The sequence below is a fragment of the Taudactylus pleione genome, unplaced genomic scaffold, assembly GCF_031769625.1.
Source record: "Taudactylus pleione unplaced genomic scaffold, aTauple2 ptg000454l, whole genome shotgun sequence".
NCBI classification, from domain to species: domain Eukaryota; kingdom Metazoa; phylum Chordata; class Amphibia; order Anura; family Myobatrachidae; genus Taudactylus; species Taudactylus pleione.
The window spans coordinates 13,474,837-13,502,605 of NW_028284856.1; the positions used below are offsets into that span (position 1 = coordinate 13,474,837).

At 44.6% G+C, this 27,769-nt stretch overlaps 1 protein-coding gene across 1 annotated transcript in view; it reads left to right on the forward strand.

Moving 5' to 3' along the window:
* WRN (WRN RecQ like helicase) overlaps positions 1–27,552 on the forward strand; it is a 138,373-nt gene extending 110,821 nt beyond the window's left edge. Inside the window, exons 31-35 of the mRNA XM_088448395.1 lie at positions 2,387–2,518; positions 11,932–12,094; positions 14,714–14,937; positions 24,944–25,099; positions 26,072–27,552. Coding sequence (XP_088304521.1) covers positions 2,387–2,518; positions 11,932–12,094; positions 14,714–14,937; positions 24,944–25,099; positions 26,072–26,179 — 783 coding nt within the window. The 3' untranslated portion in view covers positions 26,180–27,552. The remainder of the gene's footprint in view (positions 1–2,386; positions 2,519–11,931; positions 12,095–14,713; positions 14,938–24,943; positions 25,100–26,071) is intronic.
* Positions 27,553–27,769: the final 217 nt, after the last annotated feature.

The following is a 27,769-nucleotide window of genomic DNA, read 5'->3' on the forward strand; positions in this document are numbered from 1 at the left end:
ATTGACCTCATAGCCTCCCGACACAACAACAAGCTGCCTGTGTACGGGTCAAGAACAAGAGACACGGAGGCTCTTCTGGTAGACGCTCTGTCGGTCCGGTGGACATTCCAGTTTGCGTACCTCTTCCCTCCGTTCTCCCTTCTTCCTCGAGTGGTTCGAAAATTCAAGCAAGAAGCCGGTACACTCCTGTTGATAGCTCCGGCGTGGCCCAGACGTCACTGGATCTCAGATCTTCGGAGTCTCTCCATAGACACTCCGATGCTGTTGCCTCTACGTCCGGACCTGTTGTCACAAGGTCCTTGCCATTACCCGGACCTGAGTCGTCTGTCTTTGACGGTGTGGCTGTTGAGACAGCCCTCTTAAGGTCCAGGGATTTTTCCAGCTCTGTGGTTAACACCATGCTCAGAGCTTGGAAGCCTGCGTCTGCAAGAATTTACCCTGAGTATGGCATAGTTTTTTTGAGTGGTGTCGCCCTAGAGGCTATGATCCTCAGGTGTTCCTGATGTCCAGGGTGTTGGCTCTCCTACAGGCAGGCTTAGATCACAGTCTTCGCCTTGCTTCTCTGAAGGTGCAGGTTTCTGCCCTGTCAGTGTGGTTTCAGCGTAGGATTGCTACTCTTCCTGATGTCCACATCTTTCTGCAAGGTGTACTTCATATTCAGCCTCCCTTTGTTCCACCAGTGGCTCCTTGGGATCTGGCTGTGGTCCTGAGGGCTCTCCATGGACCGCCATTTGGACCGCTGGGCTCAGTGGATTTGATATGGCTTACCGCTAAGACTGTATTTCTTCTGGCCATTGCTTTGGCCAGAAGGGTTTCCGAATTGGGGGCGCTCTCTCATGTCGGCCTCCCTTTCTTATTTTTCATAGGGACAGGGCGGTGCTTCGCACTCAACCTAGTTTCCTCCCGTAGGTGGTATCTAGTTTCCACATTAACGAGGAAATCATAGTGCCGGCCTTTAATTCTCCAGACCTCTCGGTTGGTGAGGCCACATTGGATTGGTACGGGCTCTAAGGATTTATGTTGACCGTACCAATTCTTTTAGGAAGTCGGACTCCTTGTTTGTCCTCTATGCTCTATGGCTTCCGAAAGAAGGGTTGGCCTGCCACTAAAAAAACTTTGGCAGGATGGATTCGCATGCCAATTTCTGAGGCTTATATTAATGAAGGCCTTCCTGTTCCATCCTCTGTTAGGGCTCATTCCACTAGGTCTGTGGGTCCTTCGTGGGCAGCTCGACGTGGTGCCTCTGCTATTCAGCTGTGCAAGGCTGCCACGTGGTCTTCTGTCCATACCTTTGTATCGTATTATGCATTCGATACCTTCGCCTCTCAGGATGCTTCCTTCGGGCTGCGGATTCTCCTTTCAGCACAGGAGCGTCCCCACCCTTAAAGGATACTGCTTTGGGACATCCCCAAGGTATCCTGTGGATACCCTATGGACCCTGAAGTAGAAAATGAGATATGGTAAGAACTTTCCCTTGTTCTCTCTATTTCTACGAAGTCCATAGGGTTCCACAGGACTCCCGCCCTGTCGCACCTGCACTGCAGATGGGTTTTGATCTGGTCACCGGTTTTTCCGTCTCCTTCTGGTGAGAATGTGATTCTTGTGTGTTCCAGACTTTATTCTCTCGCTTTCTTCTCCTCCTTCCCCGGTCTATGGCTTGTTACATAACTGGTTTGCCTTGGCTCTGGCGCGGGGTATGGGAGGGGGACTCCAGTGCATCCTGGGAAGCTGAAAACTTTTAACTCTGTGGTGCCCAATGTCTGACGTCATCCGCCTATACCCAAGGTGTCCTGTGGAACCCTATGGACTTCGTAGAAACAGAGATAACAAGGGTAAGTTATTACCATATCTCATATTATTTATCTCTAATCATGTGGACACAAGTAGCTGCTTTATCCAATCTTTCATCAGTCCTCTATCTTCTATTCATGACTTTGAAACAATGTTTCCCTACATACTGCTAGAATTTGACAGTGAAAAATGAAAGGTTCATAAACAGGTCTCGTATGTACAAATATGTTATACAAATATACAACCACTTTTATACATAAAGCAAATACTTGTCTAAGGGGATAAAGTGAAGACTAGGGCCTAAGCCAAATGCCATCTATGTCTGTGAGTAGAGTCACTTTCTCCTTTAGAAGATGTAATCCCTGTGAGAGGATGGCACAACTGTGTGTGACGGAAAACAACAAAGCTGCCAGGTGGAAGATTGAGTGCACCAGCACTTCAGAATCTCTATCTTCTTTGAAAGCTCTTCTATTAGAGAATACATTGTGGTTTCCATTATTTTTGCAATTTATAATATTATATATATATATCGCCAGTAATATGCAGTAACCTTACAATTATAAATGGTGCTTTAAAGCTATTCGCAATGTTTCAGGTGGGCTCTTTTTCCACTTCTCATTCCAATTCACAAACCGATGTGGCTGTATCAAAGGGCTCTGTCTGCATAACCCTCCCAGAGTCTCAGCGTATCACCTATTCCCTGTTTCAGGAACAGCACTTATCTCTGGTGAGTATGTCTGTTTCCTCTCTCTATTCTGTAGTAATATAGACATACATATATCCCTACCTAGCCATAATCCACAAAAGAATACAGACACAGTGTGCAAAGTCTAAAGGGTGTATTCGCGATGAAAAACAATTGAAGAGGCAGTGGATGAAGGTGTTATTTTATAATTACAAGAAACTATGATATTTAGAATTAAAGATAAATTATCCACTAAAGCAAACTTAATAATTGGACATAGCACTTTTATCTACAAACTATATCGGTAAGTAGACTACCAACATTTAAAATAACATTGTTACGATTATCCCTAGGTCATAACCCCTTCATCCTTTGAAAAAAGTAATTTTTCAGAAAATTGTTACATAACACCTTCATCCACTCGCCTCCTCAATTATCCACTCACTTAAACCATGATAGACAGACCTCCATGCGCTACAAGTCACGCCACACATAACGCGAGAGTTGTATGTGCCTCTGTAGTGCCGTGCATCTTTAGTGCAACTTTTTACCTTCATATGCATCTTATTCACACAGTGATGCGAACAGCTAACACAAGCAGCTTTAGTTGATTAAAATGATATGCAGCAAGCCTATGTTCTGTGTGCGACTGCGGGTCTATCTGCATGTGAAATAAAACTTTACATGGTCAGTGGCTGTAACATAGTAATGTAGTGTTTCGCATGCAGATACATCCGCAGATGCACACAGAACATAGGCTTGTGCATATCATTTTAATCAGCAGAAGCTGCTTGTGCTAACTATTTGCATCACTGTGTGAATAAGACACATTTGAAGGTAAAAAGTAGCACGAAAGACGCTCGCCGATACCAAGTCTTCCACGGCATGGCACGATTAGAAGGGATGTTTACCACGCAAGGAGGCTAGATGTATGAGGACACATCTGTAATTAAAGGAGAAATATCACGTCACTGACAGTGGAGGAAGGGCACTAAAAGAAAACTGACCCTTCTTCAGGGTCAATGGGGCTCCACAGGGAGTCATTGGGGTGTAGGTGGGACCTGGTGGAACGGACACGAACAGCAAAACTTTTCAATCCCAGGATGCTCCGGTCCTGCCCCCTATACCCCGCCCACAGCCTGAGGGTACTCCAGTTTCGTTGGCGTCCGGCAAGGAGCTGGACCACCATTATAACGGGGCTGCCTTATGCAACCCAAGCTTTTATTTATTTTTTTTCATTTTATTAAACTTTTATTTTTACCAGAAGGGTGAGCAGCACCAGACTGTCCTCCGGACATCTGTGCTGCCACCCCATCACCCCTCCGCAGCGCCATGGTACCAAGCCTGCGCTAGGTACTCCCAGCGGGGATCCGTAGGGGACTAGCTAGTGGGCTCCCCGGACCCCAAGACTGCAGCCCGGAATCCAGGGGACAGGTAAGGCGGAACCCCGTTCGTAGTGCAGTGTTTACTCCAGTCTCAGGAGACAGATGTGGACACTGGCTCGCCCACTACTCCACTAGACCACCAGTATTAACATACTGGCACAGAGGCATATTTTTAAGGCCAGGGGACCCGGTGGTTAATGTCAAACAGGAAATAAGGCGCTCTCCCTGCAGCCCCTCCTCCAGCTCAGGGCGCCATTCCACTGCGGTCCTGGTGTTCCCTGGGTTGCTCCTCCCTCACCCTCAGCCCCCTCAGAGACGTGCAGCAGCCATTTTAGGCAAGCAGTCTCCGAGAATCGCTGGGTCCAGTCTCCCTGTATACCTCTCCCAAGGGCCAGGTTATACAGCGCTATGGCCTACCAGCCACTGCGCTCTGTGTTGTTGATAATAGTGCATATTGCAGATATGTAATGTTATTTTCTGATTTGTTGCATATTATATTGGGTCATATATAGCGTGACTTCACACTACATTGTGCCATAGTTCACATATTGCAGGGTGTTCACTGCACTGTATCATTACTATGGCTGGCAGAGGAAAGAATAACAAAGTGTCTCAGGATCCTGCCCCTATTCTGTTGTCCTGTAACTCCTGCTCAGCAGGCATAGCCCCAGACGATTTCATTCAGGATGGGCATTACACTAATTGTTATACAGCCCCTCACCCTCGGTGTCTCTCCTTCAGGACCCACCCTGGATGGCCTTTTCACAGTTGCTGGCAAAAATTACGGAACAGAGAGCGTTCCTCGTAGTGGCTCCCCCTGCGGGATGGCCACAGCAGGTACTCCCTGCAAATCCTTTGCCTCCCCCATGGGTAGACATGCTGTCTATCTCAGTACAGAGTTGGCTACTACCTCTAGCCTTGCAGCAAATGCTACAAAGGGAAAAGCTTTTTACCTTTACCTACTAAACCCTCTAAACGTGCTCTGTTATCCTCCCAGTCCACTCAGTTATCTGATTCTGACATATCATCTGGGGAGGCAGAAGACACAGACCTCTATCACTCTGACTCCGTCTCCGGAGAAGAGGAGCCACCCTCTAAACTATATATACATGCTCTTGTCAGAGCTGTAAAATCCATTTTACAAATAGAAGAGGATGAACCCGCTCCTAAGGAAAAGAATGCACTTTTTAAATGACAAAAGGTAGTTTTACCAGAGTTCCCTTAATCAGACCAGCTATCTGATCACATGAGTGAAGCATGGAATATGCCTGGTAAAAAGTTTCAAATTCCAAAACGGTTCAGTTCCTTTACCCTCTTCAAGCTATTGATTGCACTAAATGGGAAGTTCCCCGTCGGTGGATTTTCATGTAACTCGTTTGGTTAAAAATGCCAAGTTACACAGTCATACTGCTACCTCCTTGAAGGAGACTACAGATAGACGTTTAGAATCTTATCATAAATCTATTTACTCTCTTACAGGAACTATTACTCGTCCTGCTAGGCCACCTCTGGGTGGCGAAAGCCATTCAGAGTTGCTTAGAGGCCCTAGAAGAAACACTACCCCCTGAGCAACTCTCCTATGTATCTCACATTAGGGATGCAGTCTCCTACTAGGTGAGGCAGCTATGGATATGGCTCTCCTGGTCTCCAAGATATCTGCCACTTCGGTAGTGGCCTGCCGTATCGTTTGGCTCCGTTTCTGGAAAGAAGATTGACTCAAAATGGGCTCTGGAGTCTCTCCCTTATTCGGGAGACATCCTGTTTGGTCCAGAGCAAGATAAAATTGTGACTACTTTGGCAGCTTCCAAGACGGCATTCCTGCCCTCTACCTATAATACAAAACCTAGGACGTCATCCTTTCATTCCTTTCTCCCTCAAGGCAAAGCCAAGGGTTAGTCCTTTCCACGGCATCAGCCAAGGCCTCAAAGCCTACGGCCAAACAGGCCTGGGCTACTAGACGTCCACCTGCCAAGTCTGCGGACAAGCCTGCAGCCTGACTGGGCGGGCCTCTCCCTGGGGGCTCCCATGGTGGGAGGCCAACTTCTTCAATTCGCCCAGGATTGGCATCAAACCATGTCAGATACCTGGGTAAAAGAAGTAGTCTCCCACGGATACGCCCTCTCCTTCCTGAGGCGACCCCCCCCCCAACAGTTCTTTTGCACAAGACCTCCAACGGACTCAACCAAGGCCCTGCTGCTCCACAAAGCCATTCAGTCCTTACTGAATTGAAGAGTAATAATTCGGGTCCCCTCCGCACAACTGGGCAAGGGCTATTATTCTATCATTTTCTTAGTTCAGAAGCACAATGGGTCTCATCGGACTATCCTCAATCTCAAATCTCTGAACAAGTTTATCAGGGTGCCCAAGTTTTGTGTGGAAACTATCCGTTCTATTATCCTAGTTATGGAGCCTGGAGAATTTATGGTATCCCTAGACATTCAGGACACTTACCTACATGTACCTATAGGGGAAGCCGATGGACGGAATCCCGATCGCCAGCTTCCTGACTGTCTAATCCCAGCAAGTGTCTAATGACAGGCGTCGAAATCCTGACGCCTGTCATTAGACCTACGCCGATAGCCCGATCGTAGGTACGACGGTCATGAAAAGCCGTGGGGGGGTGAGGGTTAGGTTTAGGGCTCCCGGGGGGATTTAGGGTTAGGCACCCCACTGGGAGGTTAGGGTTTGGCTAGGGGAAGGGGGTTTAGGCACCTTCGGGGGGAGGTTAGGGTTAGGCACCCCCACCGGGGGACTTAGGTTTAGGCGGCGGGGAAGGGGGGGTTAGGTTTAGGCACTAACCCTAACCTCCCCCCAAGTGCCTAACCCTAATCTCCCCTCTAAGGGAGGGTTGGGCAGGGAATTAGGTTACTTAACTTACCTTAATGGACGATCGGGATTTCAATATGTCGAGCTGTCACTGTCGGGATTTGAACCGCAGGCCATGCGATCCGATCCCACCTATACCGCTTTCTCATCAACAATATCTCCGGTTTGCAATACTACAGCAACATTACCAATTTCAAGCTCTGCCATTTGGACTCTCAACGGCCCATTTTGTTTTTACCAAGTTCATGCCAGTTATGCCGGCCAGCTTCGTCTTCAAGGGTTCCTACTGCTCCCATACTTGGACGATCTTTTGCTGTTGGCAAGCTCCCCAGAGACTCTTCAATGCCATCTGGAGGTAACCATTATCTTTCTACAAATCCATGGTTGGCTGATCAAGTGGAAAAAGTCTTCCCTGACACCCTCTCAAAGGATGGTACATTTGGGAGCCCTCCTGGACTCGAGTTCAGAAAATCTTCCTGACGGCAGGCAAGATTTCAGCACTACAGTACAGACTACTTCACAATTGCAGAGTATCGATTCACTCTGCAATGCAGGCTTTGGGAGCAATGGTGTCCACCTTCGACATGGTGGAGTTCACCCAGTTTCACTTCAGGCCCCTCCAACACCTGATCCTCTCCAGGTGGAATGGGCTACCCCATCTGCTCAAATCCCAGATGATGAGCCTCCCCCAAGAGATTCGCCTGTCCCTAGCCAGGTGGCTAGACTCCCCATTTGAACCAAGGTCGTCCCTTTTGGATCCCGGACCCTGCTCTCACCATGGACGTAAGTCTCCAAGGGTGGGGCACAGTAACCGGCCAACACTCCTTCCAGGGCCGATGGTTCCCAGTCGAGGCAATGTTGCCAGTCAACATCCTGGAACTTCTAGTCATCTACAGAGCTCTCACTCTGGCTCAGGATATTCTGAAAAACAGGCCAGTACAAGTACAGTCCGACAATGCCACGGCTGTGGTCTACCTCAATTATTAAGGGGGCACTCGAAGTCAGTCAGAAATGACAGAAGTCCCGCATTCTCACATGGGCCGAACGCAATCTCCCAGCCATCTCCGCAGTGTTCACTTCGGGGATTCTCAATTGGGAGACTGATATTCTCAGCCGTCACGACATGCATGCAGGAGAATGGTCTCTACATCCAGAAGTCTTTCAGCTTCTGGTGGACAAATGTGGTCTTCCAGAAGTGGATCTCATGGCCTCAAGACACAACAACTAACTTCCAGTTTATGGAGCAAGAACAAAGGACCCCGACGCGGCATTCATAGATGCCTTGTTGGTGACATGGACCTTCCAGTTGGCATATACCTTCCCTCCAACATCTCTGTTTCCTCGAGTGCTTCGGAAATTCAGGCAGGAGGGAGGCACAGTCCTGTTATAGCTCCAGCTTGGCAAAGACTTCATTGGTACTCGGATCTTCTAAGACTCTCTATAGACATTCCTCTTCAACTTCCTCTCTAAGAGTAGACCTGTTGTCTCAGGGTCCATGTCTACATCCGGACCTAGCCTGTCTGTCTTTATGGCTTGGCTCTTGAGACATCCCTCCTAACAGCTAAGGGATTCTCCAGCTCTGTGGTCCAGACCATGCTCAGAGCACATAAACCGGCCTAAGCCAGGATTTACCATAGAATTTGGCATTTATATTCCAATGGTGTGCACAATGAAACTATGAACCTCAGGTCTTTAAGGTTTCTAGAATTCTTGACTTTCTTCAGCCTGGACTGGATCTAGGCCTCTGCCTAGCATCTCTCAAAGTGCAATTTTCTGCCATGTCTATCTGGTTTCAGCGCAAGATTTGCTTCTTTACCGGATGTCCACACCTTCATGCACGGTATTCTACGGATACAACCTCCCTTTGTCCCTCCTGTGGCTCCATGAGATTTGTCAGTGATGCTCAGAGCGCTTCAGGAACCTGCATTTGAACCTCTGGATTCGGTGGATATCAAATGGCTCACTGCGAAGACTGTTTCTTCTGGCTATAGCATCTGCCCATCGGATATCTGATTTAGGGACGCTTTCATGCCGCTCCCACTTTTTGATACTTCATCAGGGTAGGGCTGTTCTTCGAACACGCCCAGGCTTCCTTCCCAAGGTGGTTTCTCGCTTCCACCTGAATGCAGAAATTGTGGTTCCGGCCTTTAATTAACCAGACCTCTCGGCAGGTGAGGCATCTTTGGATGTGGTCAGTGCTCTAAAGATCTATGTGGACTGTACTACTTCCATCACGAAATTGGACTCCCTCTTGTCCTATATGGATTCCACCAGAAGGATGGACAGCTAACAAACAGATTCTGGCCAGATGGAATCACATGACTACCTCACAGGCTTACATGCAGACAGGCCTTCCTGTGCCGACTACAGTCTCTGCTCATTCTGTGGGTCCCTCGTGGGCAGCCCGGAGTGGCGCCTCAGCTGAACAGCTATGCAAGGCAGCCACCTGGTCTTCTGTTCACACGTTTCTTCGGTTTTATGCCTTTGATACATTTGCCTCTTAGGATGCTTCCTTCGGGCGTAGTGGTTCTCCTCTCAGCGCAGGAGCATTCCCGCCCTTGAAACACTGCTTTGGGACATCCCCAATGTCTCCCTGTGGTGCCCTATGGACCCTGAAGAAGTTAGTTATGGTAAAACTTACCTTTGTCAACTCTTTCTTTGAAGTCCATAGGGTCCACAGGGCACCTGCCCTGACGCACCTGGCTTCTATGGGTTTCTTCTCTTGGTCACTTGTTTCCTTCTCTGTGTGAGTGTGATTCTTCAGTGTACCAGTCTTCCTTCTCTCCTGTCCTGTTCCTGCCTTGGACTTGTTAACAAAACTGAAGTGTCCTCAGGCTGTGAGCGGGTATAGGGGGAAGGACCAGAGCATCCTGGTATTGAAAAGCTTTGCTGTTGGTGTCCGGTCCTCCAGATCCCATCTACACCCCAATGTCTCCCTGTGGACACTATGGACTTCGAAGAAAGAGAGTTAACAAAAGGTACGTTTACCATAACACAAATTTTCTTCCCTCCTGTAAGACCCCCTTCTGCTCCTCCCTGATTTCATATAGACTGACCGATTAGTCGTGAATGATTTCACAACTGGGCGGGCATTTACATGCGCCCTCCCAGGAGTTGTCAGTCACCCCCGACCCATGCAGCATGTGTACGGCCGTTCGGCTGACCACCCATACACACAGCTCGATGCACCAATATACAGTATTTGCATATATATTGGGCATTGTCTGTGCAGCACATCCGACGCAATATGTCTGTGAACGATGTCCGCAGACATATCGCTGGTGCACACCGGGCAATGCACACACGATATATCGGCCGTTCAATTGAACAGCTGATATTTTGGCCAGTGTGTACCCAGCATTAGAGTCAGTACAGGGCTTGGTGACCTTTGCTTGTGTTTATTTTACTTTGGTGAGAAAACTGTATTATTTATATTTATGTATTCATCGCTATCTTTCAATAGCCAATCAAAAACTTTTTTTCTTACATAATTTTTTTACAAAAGATAATTTGTTAAAGTAAAATATACCCAGTCTTTAAATAAACCTTCCTAACCAATGGCAAACTATCAGGTATGATTGTAGGTTTATTTGATGGCTCTCCAAGCTTTTCCACCATAGATTTGTTTATCCCAGCTACCTGTTAATCACCCTGCTACTGGCTACAGTTAACCTAAGCTACCAACATTGCTCGACGGTGCAAATCTGCAATATACTATAATAAAACATTTATTAATTTGTTTTCATTGTGAAACTTGCACTAGAAAAGTAAAATTTAATTGGTTGCCATGATCAACGTTGGTAAACATTCTTCACTGTGAATATCTTCTGCTTTACAAACTTGCCAGGTTATTGACAGCTCCATTGTAGAGAAAGTTTGAATAAACCATTATGCATATTAGGTAAGGTGCAAAAAGATTGTTTCAGATGTAAAGTGTACATTGTGTTTAAAAGTTTCAAACTATGAATCTCTCAGCCAGCAAGAGGGGAAATTATACACTTTGAATGTCCTTTTCGGTGTTATAAATTGCATTCTTGCACATTCTTTATCTAAGGAAAACAAACACTGCAGCCAGAGAAGTCTGCCAGTCTGCCCTCCACAGACAGCACCTTATAGGACATTTAACAGTGCTGTATCCTGGTGAGAGTACAACATACCAAATTGTCTGTTGCCCACAATTTCAGTGGTGTAACTATAGTGATTGCTGGGGGTGCTATTGCTTTGGGGCTCTGAGGATTAAGGTGCCTGCTTCCCTGGCATCCAGCTCACAGTGGCATTATTGCCGAACAGCACGGCAAGAACAGCTATTGTATTTAATACAAAAAGGCACAGTCTACAACCCACACTTGCCATGATACTAGTGTATGAGATTGTAGATCAGTAGTTTGTATTCTCTACCGCTCTACCAACCTGCAGCTTCACAGTGTACCACGTGCAGCAGGTTCAGCGCGCGGAGCACAAGGGCAAGAAGAAAGTGGTCAAGGATCGCACTAACCTGCAGCCTGCTAATGTGAACTGTGGGAACTTTGTAGTGTAATGTTAACTGAGGGGACTGTGTAGCACAATGCGAATTGGAGAAACTGGCATAATATGAATTGGAGGCGCTGTGTGGTTTAATGTGAGCTGGGGGCATTGTGTGGCATAGTGTGGACTGGGGGCGCTGTGTGGCATAGTGTGGACTGGGGGCACTGTGTGGCATAATGTGAACTGGTTGCACTACAATGTGGCATAATGTGAACTGTGGGCACTACAATGTGGCATAATGTGAACTGGGGGCACTACAATGTGGTATAAAATTAACAACTGCTATGGAGAGCAGAGTCTCTTTAGAAGCATTTGGGGCTTCAAAATGTTGCTATGGGGCCCACAAAGTTCTAGTTACGCTCCAGCTTGTCACATTTATATTAACCAGACAGAAAGGACTTATATTAAATATTTAAGATAAGTGTTTTAAGAGTAAGTTTGAAAAAAACTGGGGAAAAGCATCCATTATCTAATCAGTGCTTGCTTGGCAAGTGCATCGGTGTTATAAATGGTGAATCGTTTTCTACAATAGGTTCTTCAGAGGTTGGAGTAACTCTTGTGGCACAACTGCTAACTGATATTTTAATATGAAAGGGACACAATGAAAATGAAAACTCCTAAACCATTGAAATGTAAAATCCCAACATAAAATCACTGGATTTGTACATTATTAGTGTATGCTTGTCTTGGTCTGATTTATTTCTGTATTTACATTTACAGCAAAAGATTTCTGATGCCAGAAGTATAAGCTTGGCAGCTGTTGGCATGCATCTATGGCAGGCCCTGAAGGCTGGTTATCCCCTCGATGTGCAGCGGGCCGGCTTGACACTTGCCATTCAGAAGACTATTAGAGATGTCATTAAAAAGCCTCCTATAAACTCAGGTCAGACAGCTGATTTGGAGTTTAAGTTGTAATTATGTTACGCCCCCAAAGAAGATTTGTGTATATGTTGGAAAAGATTGTAATGTGGTGCATGAACTTATTACATATCAAAGTCACACAACATACAGATGTATAGTATAGATTAGTCATAGATGTAACTGCCGTGACTTGACTTATGATCTCCCCAACTGGAGGAGTTGTAGAGGACACCCAGGTCCAGAGTCTCATGTGGGTTCAATTTATAAATTAGAAATAACAAACTAAAATATTTTAAGATCTGTAGCATGCCATCAGGGGGTACTATGTATATTTTTGTTGAAGGACACAATACATAGGACCTTCAGCAACGGAGACATACTGTATACAGTTGTAATTCCATTTCCCTATTTAAAGCATATAAAATATAATTATATTTACTCCAGTATGCTAGTAAAAGAAATTTCTATTGTCCTGAAATATAATACGAATATACAGATTTGTCCTTAAACATCTTTGCTGCTAAAAAGCCCCCCTCGGTGCGCCTGGTCCCGTGACTACCAGGTCTGCTACCACCAGCCGTCTTGTTTGCATCTTTTGAAATATGTCTGAGTCACAATGTGATGCCACTAGCATACACCCGCAGCCTGTGCAGATTATTCTGATATACAACACTTGTATATCTGAATCTGTATACCAAGTGCTGCAATGTAGTGGCCACAGTATTTTTCATTCCAAGTTCTGTTGCGGTTCATATACAGACTCTGGTGCACCCAGATATAAAAGTGTCACATATCTAATTAATCAGCACAGTCTGCTGGTGTGTCCTAGTCGCATCGCATTGAGACTTAGATGCATTTTCGGCGAAAAAAGATGCCTGACGCTAGCAAAGTAGCACGGGACCTAACGGCTCACTCACACCAGGCAAGTCGCGCATTGTGGCGTATTGAGGCTAGATGTATGAGGACACATCTGTATAGACTAAATGAAGAAAAATGTAAAAGCACCTGTTATTGTCATAGCCAACACATCCCAAATATCAGACACTTGCACTGGTCATTGAAGTGCAAGGCATTAGAGTATTTTCTCACATAATACACACTATCTTTATCTTCTGTGCATATATTTGTTTTTGTGTAAGTGTAATAAATGTATGTCATTTTATAGTAACCTAATCCTACATTGCTTTAATAATTGTTATTCCATTGTAGTCAAGTATTAAAAAAAAAACAACAAATCATAGAGTGCCATCTGCTGATCACAAAAGGATTTACAACTTATTTACTTACAAGAAGATGAATTGTGCAGCACATTAATTGATGATAGCTACTGCCTTTTGTCATTAGAGTAATTAAGCCACATGTACAGGATTATTTTCTGAATGTGTTTATATTCATGTTTTAAAATGAAATGAAATAAAAAAAAGTAGTAAATTAAATGATGGGAAGAGGGTAAATAATTTTAGAGAGCGTTTTTCTATGAAACAAGATCCCCATAATCCTTGCTCTCTTGCTTTTCATAACTATAGTATGGATCCTAATGGGTTTGAGCCTTTTTAGATTGGCAAAAACATAATGTACATTTCTGAAATCTAAAAGATGCCATTTTCAGTAAACCGGTAATGTGTTAAATTTGCAGCATTCTTCAGCAATGAAAAAAAGAACTACCTGGGCCATGAAGCACCGCCAGTGGATCTGGTAGTTCATCGCGCATGCTTTTGTATGCCTTTGAGTAGGCGAAGGGATGGTTGCTCAGTGTATGGGGGAAGGGGGGCTTGTTAAAGCTGTCACTTCCCAGCATGGTTAAGACTAAAATGTAACACCCCATGTTTTGCTATTAAAAGCATTTCCCTTTTAAATTTTGGACTTAAACATCCAGGAAGCAGGGTAAATAAATCCCTGTAGCACCAACTGTTAAACATGGAGAAGGAAGCGTGATGGTCTGCGGCTCATTCGCTGGATCCCTAGTCGGTGACTTGGACAGAATGACTAGCACCCTGTACCACAAGGGCTATCACAGCATTTTGCAGCTCTCTGCAATGCCCTCTGGTTACCTCTAACAGGCCAAGGGTTCATCCTACAGCAAGATAATGGCCCAAAACATAACTTTAGCCTGTGTCAAAACTGTGTCATGGAAAGCGCAGCACAGTCCCTAGACTTATACCCCATTGAGCTGGTTTGGAATGAACCAGACAGTAGGTGATAAGCTGCACACTGGCTCAGCCTAGAAAGGGTACTGCTTATGTGTGTAGGTGACACATTATCAGTAGAAGAAGGGATGTTTGCTGGAGATGTACAACCTTCTATGAAGAGAGGAAACATTTATTTTTAGGCATACTTTTTGAAATCTGCAGTGTCCTTTTGTGTCCCATGTCTTATTGCCTGGAATGGAATTTTAAAATAACAACAAAACGACAACTATTAGTCAGTAAAAGGTAGAATATTCTAAGCAATATAAAACGTCAGCCTTTTTGTAAAAATCAGAGAAATGGTCTGATTTTATTTCACTGTACACAGAAATGCCTTGCTAGTTTTCTCCATGTACACTATAAAGCATGGAAATCCTATTTCCTATTATACTGAAAAAATGTGTTATGAAATAAATAAAAAAAAATTTTATTCTTTGTTTTAATTACAATTAAAGATCTATCAAGTTTTCAAGCTATTCGGTCTTTGCTGGCACCAGAAATTGACATCTACCTCATAAGAATGGTGATTACTCTGCTTGAAATAGAGGGTGAGAGAGAGAGAAAATCAATGTGCTCGGCCAATGAATCTGCTCAGAGCCCTGCTGTGCTTCCCAGGATTACGTCACAGGAGAGCACACAGCCCAAAACCACATTGGACAGTCTGTGGATTGAAAAGAAGGTTAGCAGTTTGGATTGTCATCCTAACATAATTGATTATCCGTAATTGGATATTTTATTTTTAAGGCCATTGTGAAATGCAATCATAGACTTTTAGTAACAGACCTTAAGGGGTAAATTAACTAAAGGTAATTTTTAAACTATTTCAAATCGATCTAAATTGATCATAATCGATGTTGTGTTTCAGAGGCTAATTCACACATTTATGAACACTTAAGAATCAATGTAAGATGATCAAAAAAAATCATGTTAGAAAATGTGTGATTTAGGATTGAACGGATGAATAATGGCCCCACTACAGACACCTTCAGATCATGTATTAGGTAGATTATCTAAATCCTCCTCCCCTGGTGATATTCCCTATTGTCTCCCCCGAACTCGACAATTAAATCTCCTGTCCAGTTTAAATGGGAGACAGATCTTTAACGTTCTTTCTCCCTTAAACAATGGGAATCTATTCATCTTTGTTCTTTTTCATTATCCAGATGTACTAACCACACTGAAATGCATGTTAAACTCTTAAATAGACTGTAACCTGACTCCTTCTAGACTACATAAAATATGGCCCTCAGTTTCCAAACTCTGCTTGTGTCTTTGCCACTCTGACGGTACCATTTTTCATATTTATGTGGACGGAAGTGCTTTCATACATGATGTCCTAGGTCTCACCCTAGCTCCAGACCCCTCTTTAGCCCTTCTACATTGGTACCCCTCTACTATTCCTAAATCTGCCCGTTATGTTCTTGATCACATATTTTTATTTCCGCTAGGACGACAATAACTCAGCAATGGAAATCTCCACCCCCCCCCCCCCCCCACCCTCTCCATTTGCCGAGGTTACAGCCAAAATGCTATTTCATTTTGAAATGGAGACGAGAGAGGCAGAGAGGTTCCCTCCCTACTCTATGGACCCCTCTTCCCCCTACGGTGAAATGGTATATGTGGCACTTGTATGTCATAGACTGTAAGGGTGCGCCCTAACCCCCATTTAACCTGAATGAGCCTCCAGTTGTAGATTCAGATGGCTGATTTACTTATTCAATATGTAATCACAGGTTTGATGTGCGTAGATGGCCTGTTACCCTTCCCTTTATTTGTTCCCCTTTTCCTTCTTCCGTTATTCGCTCTTCTTTTTTCTCTATCCCCATCATTTGTTTACGTATACTTAATAAAAATGTATTGATGGAAAAAAAAAAAGAAAATGTGTTATTTAGTCCCTGAAACACATCAATTTAGATCAATTTGAAATCGATTAAAATCGACCTTAATAAGAAAATTCTAGTTTTAGGCAAAAATTTGTACAACCAAAAGTGAATATATGTCTCTGAGCTGACAAATTGGTCAGCTACCTCTTAGAACTTCACTTTAGGAGTTGAAGGGACATTTCTCCTCTATGGTTTCTTTTTTGTGCAGACTGAATCCTCAGCACAGCAGAGAAATCAAGAGATCATCTTTTAAGACATCCCCTGTAGTTCTATCGATATTATATGTAAGGGTATATAACTAACTGACTGTGGGAAATATTATATAAACAAAGGCCTTTGGCCCTACTATAGAACCAAGAGAAGCTGAGGCCCAGAGAGGCTGCATCCTTTCCGATCTATTTATAGGGAGCTTCCAGCAGTTTATACACGACCTAGACTGGATAACTGCACCATGCGTGTCTGAAATCATAAAGAGGTCTGGATTTGTGATCTTAACCTCTTCTGTCCAACAGGTCAGGCAGAACCTGTGTATAAGGGAGTCAGCCACTGAGTGATGCTAGGTATTTTCATTCAAGTGCTTTTAGCTGTATAGCATACTAAATATATTTTGTTTCGGTTCAATGTGGTCATATGGTGTTTTTGGATTTCTCTTTTCCAAACCTTACTAACATTTGTCAATTACGAGTATAAATTGCTCCCAAGTTAAACTTGTAAATATGATTTCAAAGAGGGGCATTTATGGTAGTACTGTTCCATTTGCCCTGTAAGTCGCTTCCTGCAATGTGTGTGAGTCTGATATATCATAATTTCCTGTTGTGCACTTGACCTATTGCTTGCCATAACAATTAAGTAAGCATCTGGTTCAATATTTAAAAGTGTATAACAATCACATTCAGGTACTCAGATTCTATTGCTGCAGAGTTCACATTTTACTTTGCAAATATACCAGTGCGTCCAAGAAAATCAAAAGGTGTTTTAGTAAACCTTTAAAATACAGTATATACATGCAAAAGAAAATAAATTCTACGTTTCTGTTAGGATATTAGGGAAAAGTGTTGTTGTTCCACACTGATGAAGGTTCCAATTTTATGAAATATTATGTCCTCTTCATGGTTATTCTCAGCCCGTCAACACTTAAGTTTAAATCCTCTCCTTCACCTCCCAATATACAAGAGTATTCCTCAAAATAAGGGAGAAACTAATATGGGCCCTCATTCAGAGCCGTACGCTCTGAGCAGAGCGCACGCTCTGAATGAGGGCCGGGCTCCATTTTCATGGAGCGTCCTCCTGGACGCTCGTATAGCTGTGGGTCACCACCCACAGGCTATACGAGCGTGCATTGTGATGGTCGAGACCATCGCGACCATCGAATTTGCGAGCCGGAGCCTGCGGTTGAGGTTTTCAACCGCAAGCTCCGGAGTGATTTTGGCTCTATCAGAGCCAAAATCACTCCCACTGACATCACTAGTGATGTCAGTGGGCCGGCTTCTGACGGGAGGCGTTCCCGTGGGAACGCCCCCGTCAGGGAGGCACGCCCCCGGCACGCCCACCAAAGGGGGCGTGCTGTCAATCAACATTGACAGCACGCCCCCTTTGATCGGACACAACGAGCGAAGGACTTTCCTTCGCTCGTCGCGTCTGGCGCATGCGCACGACGGAGCTCCCTCCGTCGTGCACATGCTCAGTCCATAACATCGACCCACTTGCGAGCGGACAGCCGCTCGCGAGTGGGTCTGAATCAGGCCCATAGTGCATTAAACTTTATTACATAAAATATATATAATTAGGGAAAGTATTCTGTGTACCAATAGGAAAGTTAAATAATCGCTTATCTGACAAGTAGTGTGGTGCAAGGTCCCGGAAACCCCACTCGGCTTTCAGATGTTTCTAGTCCAGATAAGGTATACTAATCCAAAATTGGCAGCAAGAATACGACCTCCCACTACCAAATCGTTTTTACACATCTGTCTTCCTCAGGGTGATGTCTATACTGGCCATATATACCTTTTATATACTCTTCTTTAGCTCCACCCCTTCTGGGAATAAACCTTCACAAATAGTGTATGTTAGCTATTAAAACCTTAATATAAACAACATACTGTGTACTGCATAAGTATAATAACAATCCAAATATAAAAAAAGGGGTTTTAAAACCGTAAAAAACAACACTTAAAACCGTATAAATTGATAAAACATATTAAATATAGTCACTTTCGGTACTTGGTGGTAGTCAGGGTAGACTTTGGTATCCAGGAGGTGATGTATTGCCTCCTTTCCTTTATACTAGTATGCATAAAAAGAGCAATATTAGTGCTGAAGTGTGCTTAACTTTCGGTTTGCGGTTCACCATGCGTTTCACATACGTCCACAACCGGAAGTAGAACTTTTAACTCTCAAAGCTTTTAATACACATTTGCTCAATACTGGCTGGTACATCTTAGAATAAGGTTTATAAAGCGTTGTTAGGAATAGCTACTTTTTGCAATTACCTATTAATGTGCAAATGCGATACCTTAAGGTGCATACACACGGAGCGATCTATCGTTAAGATATCGTTCATATCGTTCCATGTTTATGCAACCAACGATGCGAGCTCCCGCTGAATGATAACGATATTGTCCATCGGCCATGCAAACAGGCCAATCTGGGCGATGTCGTTATATTCCCTATGGGGATACATGGTCGTTGGTAATATTGTTGGTGTGTGGATGAACAATATCGTTCATCCAGCACACCAGGAATTTCAAGGGAGATCGTTTTGCGATATCGTTCGCTGAACAGATCGTCCCGTGTGTATTCACCTTTATCTTTAAAATTCTGCTTTCATAATATGATCTCTACATATTAAAACCGCTACATCATTTATAGTGCCACATTACTTATTTAAAAGCCACTTAAAATATTTCTTCTATAAAACAATATATAATTTCTGGTACCAGCTTTGAGAGTTAAAAGTCCTACTTCTGGTTATGGACGAAGGCGGAATACATGGTGAACCGCGAACCGGAAGTTAAGCACACTTCTGGTTTCAGCACTAATATTGCTCTTTTCCACTTCAGGGTCCACAGGGTTGACCTTGGGGTATAGCTGGATTTGGATCCACGGGCCACATGCAGTTAAAGCTTTTGCTGCTCCCAGGATGCACTGGGTCCATCCTTCTCTATACCCCGCCCCCGAGCCACAGGCACCTCGGTTTAAGTTGGTGCCCGGCCGGAGTCGGGTCACCCTAAGCTTATTTTATTACATTTTATTTATTTTTTTACACACTTCAGAGCGGCAGCGGCAGACTGTCCATTGGATTCTAAGCTGCCGCTCCTACACCCCACTGGCACCGCGACGCCAGTACAGATCTGGGGATCACGGCGGGACCCAAGAGTCTGTACTAGCCGGCTCTAGGGAATCCCACGACTGCTGCCGGAGCGCCGGGGATCAGGTAAGAAGCGGGTCACCACTTGCGGTGACCCGCGGGTATAAGCAGTCGGCTACCTCCATTCTCTGGGGACAGACCGGAGGCGCTAGCAATGGCGGCGGGCCCCCCCCTCTCCGGAGGAATACCCCGCAGGATCACTAGACCACTAGGGAGTAATTGCCGTCAGCGGGAACCGGCGCCCCGGGAGTTAATTGCTAGCCAGGGGAGGCAGACTTCCCTGTCTAGTGGCTCCTTCCCTCAGCCCAGCGCGCCTTTCCGCTTGGGTCTGGCGACTCTGAGCTGCATTCCTGCTTCGGTCACTCCTCCACTGAGGTCTCCGGCGGCCATCTTCCCTGGCAGCATCGCAGATCTCTCAGGCAGCGTGTGGATATATTTTATCATGTCTGATGAGGAAGTTGAGCGCTCCGCAGCTCCCTCTCTGCTCTCCTAGAGACGCTGCGCTGCAGCGGTAAATATGGAGGATTTATCACAGGATGGGCTGTGTGTGAGGTGCCGTCAGTTACCTGGTCCCTCTAATCCCCCAAATTCGGGACAGGACCCTCCTTGGGCGGTCTCAGATGCTTTCCCCCATATGGGCCGACCCCATTCAGCCATCCCCCCTTCGCAGGGTATACTGCAGTTATTGCAGTCTCCCCCTGGGTCTCAGACTGTTAATCCATATACAGGGTTACCTATGTATATTCAGTGTCCTCCGGTGACGCAGCAGTCAGTCATTCCCTTTCAGGGTCTCCCGCAGACGGGTCAACCGCCATGGGTGGATGTGTTCTCCAGTTCAGTCCAGAGTTTGGTGGCCTCATCTTCAGCCTTTCAAACTATGTTACGGAGTGACAAGCCTCATAAGGTGTCTAAACGCCCTGTTATGTCATCCCACTCTGCGCAACTATCAGACTCGGATGCGTCCTCGGATCAGGGGGAATTGCCTGAGGACTCGGATTCCCCTGTCTGGGAAGTGGACACAAAATCTTCCATTAATGTGCCGGCATTGGTGAGGGAGGTGCGGTCCATTCTTGATATAGAGGATGACGCACCGGCCCCTAAGTCCAAGTATCCAAATTTTAAGCTGGCAAAAGTAACTTCGGCTGTTTTTCCTCTATCTGACCAGCTGACTGATCATATGGCGGAGGCCTGGCAGTCGCCTAGTAAGAGTTTCCAGCCGCAGAAACGTTTAGCATCTAGTTATCTGTTTCCTGCAAGTCATTGCAAAAAGTGGGAAACCCCACCTGCGGTGGATTCTCATGTTACTCGCTTAATCAAGAGTTCTACCTTGCCTATAACTTCCATTTCATCCCTAAAGGTTCCCACAGACAGGAAAGTGGAGACTTGTTTAAAATCAACTTATTTTCTCTCTGGGGCAGTGGCCCCTCCGTCCATGGCCATCTCTTGGGTGGCTAAAGCCATTGAGAGCTGGGCCAATGTACTGGAAGATACTTTTCCTGAGGAAGCTCCGGAGGTTCAGAGAGCTTTAGTGGGCCAGATGAGGGATGCCGCTTCCTATATTGGAGAAGCGTCTGTGGTTGCCAGTCTTCTGACTTCCAGAGTTTCGGCGGCAGCGGTCTCTGCTCGCCGGTCGTTGTGGCTCCGTTCTTGGAGAGCAGATGCGGACTCCAAGAAAGGCCTGGAGGCCTTACCCTTTAATGGGGAGATTTTGTTCGGCCCTAACCTGGACAAAATTGTTGATACCCTGGCAAAGTTTAAGTCTGCGATTCTGCGATCAGCGGCGGCGCCTTCTAAGGCTAGAACCTCTGCCTTTCAGTCCTTTCATACTCAGGGGAAGTCCAAGGGTCAGTCCTTCCTGAGGCAGTCGTCAACCAAGGCCGCCCCTAAACCAAAGAAGCAGGCCTGGAGCACTAGACGCCCTGCTTCCAAGCCAGAGGATAAGCCTTCAGCCTGATGGGACGGGCCTCTCTCTGGGGGATCCCTGAGTGGGAGGTCGACTTCTTCAATTCACCCAGTGCTCTTGCAATACCACCATGGATGTTTGGGTACGAGAAGTGGTCTCTCAGGAGTACGCCCTTTCCTTTCGTCAGACCCCCCAACAGTTCTTCTGCACAAGTCTTTTTCAGGACAAGAGCAAGGACTTGCAGATTCAGGGAGCCATAGAGTCCTTTCTGAAAGCAGGGGTCATTGTTCCCGTTCCGCTTTCTCAACACGGGACGGGTTACTACTCTTCTCTGTTTCTGGTTCCGAAACCCAATGGGTCTCATAGGCCTATCCTCAACCTGAAGTCGCTGAACAAGTTCCTCAGAGGTGCGCCTGTTGCTTGCTTGGTGGCTTCAGACATCACATCTCACCAAGGGTCGCCCCTTTTGGATCCCGGACTGGGTTCTGCTCACGACAGATACCAGTCTCCGGGGTTGGGGTGCAGTGACGGGTTCACTTTCCCTTCACGGCCATTGGATGGCTGAAGAAGCGGTTCTTCCCATCAACATTCTGGAACTTTGGGCCGTGTACAGGGCCTTCCAGTTGTCCGGTCACGCTCTTCAAGGAAGGGCCGTGCAAGTTCAGTCCGACAACGCCACCACGGTGATGTACATCAACCATCAAGGGAGGACTCGCAGTCGAGCAGTGATGTCGGAGGTGTCACGCATCCTGTCTTGGGAAGAGTGCCACCTTCCGGCCATCTCGGCAGTCTTCATTCCAAGAGCCCTCAATTGGGAGGTGGACTTCCACAGCCATCACGACTTGCATCCCGGGGAATGATCGCTTCACCTAGAGGTATTTCAACTACTCGTGGACAGGTGGGGACTGCCGGAGAAGGACCTCATGGCCTCCCGTCACAATCACAAGCTCCCCGTGTACGGGTCCAGGACAAGAGACGCAGGCGCAAACATGGTGGACGCGCTGTCAGTGAAATGCACATTTCAACTTGCGTATCTATTCCCTCCGATATGCCTGCTGCCTCAGGTCCTTCGGAAATTCAAGCAGGACGGCGGCACGCTTCTGCTGGTGGCTCCGGCTTGGCCCAGACGTCCTTGGTACTCCGATCTTCGGAGCCTCTCCATCGACGCTCCGTTGCCTCTGCCTCAATGTCGGGACCTGTTGTCTCACGGGCTCTGCCTTTACCCGGATCTGGGTCGTCTGTCTTTGACAGCGTGGCTCTTGAGACATCCGTCTTAAGGTCCCGGGGTTTTTCCAGCTCAGTCATCAGCACGATGCTATGGGTGCGAAAGCATGCTTCCGCCAGGATTTACCACAGAGTGTGGCATACTTGTTTTCAGTGGTGTGAGTCCAGAAACTGCGATCCTCAGGCGTTTCGTGTTTCTAGGGTTTTGGCATTTCCTTCAGTCTGGTTTGGACCTAGGGTTACGCCTAGCTTCTTTAAAAGTTCATATGTCTGCACTATCTGTGTGGTTCCAGCGTAGGATAGCTACTCTGCCAGATGTCTGCACCTTTTTCCAGGGTGTTCTTAGGATTCAGCCTTCCTTTGTTACCCCAGTGGCTCCTTGGGATTTGGCGGTGGTGCTTCGGGCCCTGCAGGGTCCTCCATTTTGAACCTCTTGAGTCGGTGTAACTCAAATGGTTGACGGTTAAGACTGTTTTTCTCCTGGCGATTGCTTCAGCCAGAAGGGTGTCAGAATTGGGGGCGCTCTTCTGTCGTCCTCCTTTTCTGATTTGCACTCGCCCGGGTTTTCTACCTAAAGTGGTTATTAAGTTCCACATTAATCAGGAAATTGTTGTGCCAGGATTTCAGTCACATGATCTCTCGGCTGGGGAGGCTTCCTTAGATGTGGTCCGTGCTCTCAAAGTTTATGTGGACCGAACTAGTTCCATTCGAAAGTCTGATTCCTTGTTCGTCCTCTTTGGTTTTCACAAGAGGGGTTGGCCTGCTGGCAAACAAACTTTTTGGCCCGTTGGCTTCGTTTGGTTATTTGTGAGGCTTATGCACAGGAGGGTTTGCCTGTTCCAGCCTCTGTTAAGGCTCATTCTACTCGGTCTGTGGGTCCCTCGTGGGCTGCTAGCCGTGGCGCTTCGACTGTTCAGCTGTGTAAGGCGGCCACGTGGTCTTCCATCCAGACCTTTCGAGGTTCTATGCTGTTGACAACTTCGCCTCTCAGGATGCTTCCTTTGGGTGCCGGAATTCTCCTTTCAGCACAGGAGTGTCCCCGCCCTTAGTTGAACTGCTGTGGGACATCCCCAAGGTCAACACTGTGAACCCCCTATGGTCTCTGAAGTAGAAAACAAGAGATAGGGTAAGAACTTAACTTTGTTATCTCTGTTTCTACGAAGTCCACAGGGCGCCCGCCCTAACTCACCTGGCTTCATATGGCCTATGTGGCTGGTCACCGGTTTTCCGTGTCTCTTTCTGTGAGTATGGTTCTTGTGTGTTCCAGTCTTCCTTCTCTCTGTTTTTTCCTCCTCCGGCCTTGACTACTTACCAAGTGAGGTGCCTGTGGCTCGGGGGTGGGAGTATAGAGAACCCAGTGCATCCTGGGAGCAGCTAAAGCTTTAACTGCATGGTGCCTGTGAATCCAGATCCAGCTATACCCCAAGGTCAACCCTGTGGACTCTATGGACTTCATAGAAACAGAGATAACAAAGGTAAGTTCTTAACATATCTCTTGTTTATATGTATACTAGTAAAAAGGAAAGGAGGCAATACATTACCTCCTGGATACCAGAGTTTACCCTGACTACCGTCCGGAAGTGACCATATTTGATATGTACTATCAATTTATACGGTTTAAGTGTATTTGTTTTTTTACTGTTTTAAAATAAAAAAAATTTTGGATCGTTATTATACTTATGTATTATGTATTGTTCATATTAAGGTTTTCATAGCTAACATACATTATTTGTGAATGTTAATACCCAGAAGGGGTAGAACTAAAGAAGGGTGTATAAAGGGATATATGGCCAGTATAGAAATCACCCTGAGGAAGATAGATGTGTTGTAACGCGTTGGAGGTGGGAGGTGTTCTAGCTGTCCTATCTTGGATTGGTATGCCTTATCTGGACTAGAAACGTCTGAAAGCTGAGTGAGAAGGTGTCCAGGACCTTGCACCAGACTATTTGTAAGATAAGTGATTATTTAACTTTCCTATTGGTACGCAGAATACTTACTTATATGTTTTTATGTAATAAAGTTTAATGCACTATATAAATTTCTCCCTTATTTTGAGGAATACTCTGTATATTGGGGGGTGAAGGAGATGACTTAAACTGAATAAGTGTTGACGGGCTGAGAATATAATGAAAAAGAGGACATAATATTTAATTAATTTGGAACTTTCATCAGTGTGAAGTAATACTTTGCCTAATATCCTAACACAAAAGCACAGAATTTTTTACTTTTGCATGTATCTTCCATGAGCTTTGTTCTGGCTTCTCAAGCAAATGTTACATATATATATATATATATTTCTGTATTTCAGAATTCAGTGGATGAGAGCATATCTAGTGTCCAGAAGGGTTCCAATCAATCAGAAGTACCTAAAGCCTCGATCATAGCCCCGATCAAACTTGCCTCATGGAATCAGCCTGTTATGGATGAAGACACTGAAGAGTTGTTCTCAGATTCACAAATACAGGTAAATCTCTTTTTCATAGAGAAAAAAAAATTGTTAGATTAATTTTTGTGCATACAAGGTAATTGGCTGCACTGGATAATTGCTATATTATACGACTCCTTAGTGTGAAGTGAGGTAGAGTGGGAGTCTCCGTTACGGGCCCCCTCCTCTCAGGCCGGCAGCGCACTGAGCGCAGCGCGGCTAGCGCAGCACTGATAGACTCTGGGCACTAGAGTGCCCAGCCTGTAGCGCATGCTCAGGTCTCCAGGAAAATGACAGCGGTGGACATTTTCCCTGTACTGCGCATGCGCAAGAAGTCGGGAAGAAGACTCCATGTACAGTAATTGTCACCTATCAACCATCAAACACTTCATAAAAGCATGTGTACAGTGTGCCTCAACGTGCAATGTAGTTATTTTTAGTTTTTGTGAAGTCATCCTTTAAAATGATAGGACCACAATCTCTAACTTCATCTCAGTAATAGGTTACTACAGGTAGGTTTATTTTTCTTTGATTAAATGTACTGATTTAACATAGCAGCATTTTAATCCAGTGTCACAAGCTATATCAAACATGTCAAAGCAGGAAGCAGCTGGGTACCACGAGTAAAGGCTTGGAGGAGTCTACTTGTTGCTCATTACATTTGTAACCACAAATATGCTAATACATAGTTAATGACCCAAAAGGTCTGTTTTGTCTAATAAACTCACAAAGTATAGGTAATTTGTATAACATTTTTGCTAACATGTACTGTATGTGTTCCAAATCTGATAATAAAAGATGATTTTTGGCAATAAATGTTATGTTATTGACTTACTGTACATACTTGTAGCAATAGATCTCAAAACTACACAAAGTAGAGTTATTTAAATTTCATGCTGTAGTAGTAGACCATAATGTAAAATTAGCATGACATATGATACATTTACACTAAGTAGTCTGTCAGTGTGTTATGTAATGTATGTTTTTTGTTTTTTTTTTCCTATGTTTCAGACACCAAAAAGGAAATTGCCTGAATGGTTTGAGGTTTCAAAGAGAAATACTACTTCATCTAATATCAAAAAAAACAAAACGGGAACGAAAAAGGGCCTTTTTGGGTGAAATGGACCATTCAGTAACATAGTAGTCATTCTTGTTTGAGATTGCACGTACAGTACATATATGTTATCTGTAGAATATGCTGAACACACAGTAGGAGACAAGACAGTTTGTGTATATGGTGAATGAGTAGCAACATGTTTTACAATTTACTGTTTAGAAGTTGTGCAGTTTAGTATTCCCGTGAACTTACTCAGAAAACATTAGATACACAATTATATATTTAGAACATTGCATCCTGCAATAGATACTCAAGGGCAGCATAACATGATTTAATGTCACATTACACCATCTAAGGTGTAAATTTACTAAGATGGGGAGCTCTATTTAAGAAGTGATGTTTCCCTTAGCAACCAATCAGATTCTTCTTAATTATCTAGCACCTTCTAGAATATAACACCTGGAATCTGATTATTTGCTGTGGGCAAATAATCAGAACTTCTTAATAGAACTCCCATCTTAATAAATTTATCCCTAAAAGTTTGAAACCAAGGAGTATATTTATATAGTGAGAGTTTTTAGTAGTGGAGATGTTGCCCATAGCAACCAATCAGATTTTAGCTATTATCTTCTAGAAGGTGCTAGTTAAATGTTAAGTAAAATCTGATTGGTTGCTATGGGCAACATCTCCATTTCTAAAACCTCTCACTTTAGTAAATATACCCCCTAGAAACCATTTTGCAAGGCACAATAAAGACTTTCTGTCAGAATAGGAAGTTCTTATGACAACATTCCTTTTATAGCTTTAGTGCATTATGAGGGTCACTCTGAATACTGCTGCTAGACATTATAGGTGGTTGTAGAGGTTTTGTTGCTGCTGTTTGTGTAGACATCAGCACTCTGGACATTGGAAGTCCCTTTTTCTTTTTCAGAACTAGATAATTTTCCATATCCTGCAATTGTATATTTTTCATGTTATTCTTTGTATATTATGAAGATTCAGAGCATTGTCTTAGGGTGTGTACTCACATCTTAACATCTACCTATTGCGTTCTTCTGTGTGTATGCCATATGGTAAGAAAGGCTAGAGTAGGGATGATTGTTAATCCCTATGATGAAGACTAGGTTTCTGTCCATACGGGATGTACTATAGGAATTACTAGTTTCAAGTAGACATCGCCAACACCAGTGTTTACACCTGTTCAAGCATATTTATCAAGCAGTGAATGGAGATCACCAAATCCTGGGTGGATGCTGAAATGCCAGAGTATATAGATTTAGGCTTAGCACCAAAGGAAATTTATATTGATAATATAGTTTTTCTACCATTGTAATGCAAATATTGTATATATGTATGTATTTGTTTGTTTTGTTATTCTATTTTTGGAAATTAGTAAGAATTGTTTTAATAAATTGTAAAATGATTATTGCATATACCAATGATGCAGACCCTTTTTCAAATAATGAAAATTTATTTTTAGATTTAAATTATCTGTACAGGTATTTGATTCTCTCTCCTGAAACGTTTTATCAAGGAGGTTTAACAAAATGTAAAACATAATTAATTATTCCTGATGTTCAGTGATTGTTTCAGTGCAAATTGGTTTTTATTGATTAATTTGTATGAAAAAACAAAACCTAGAATTCACATAT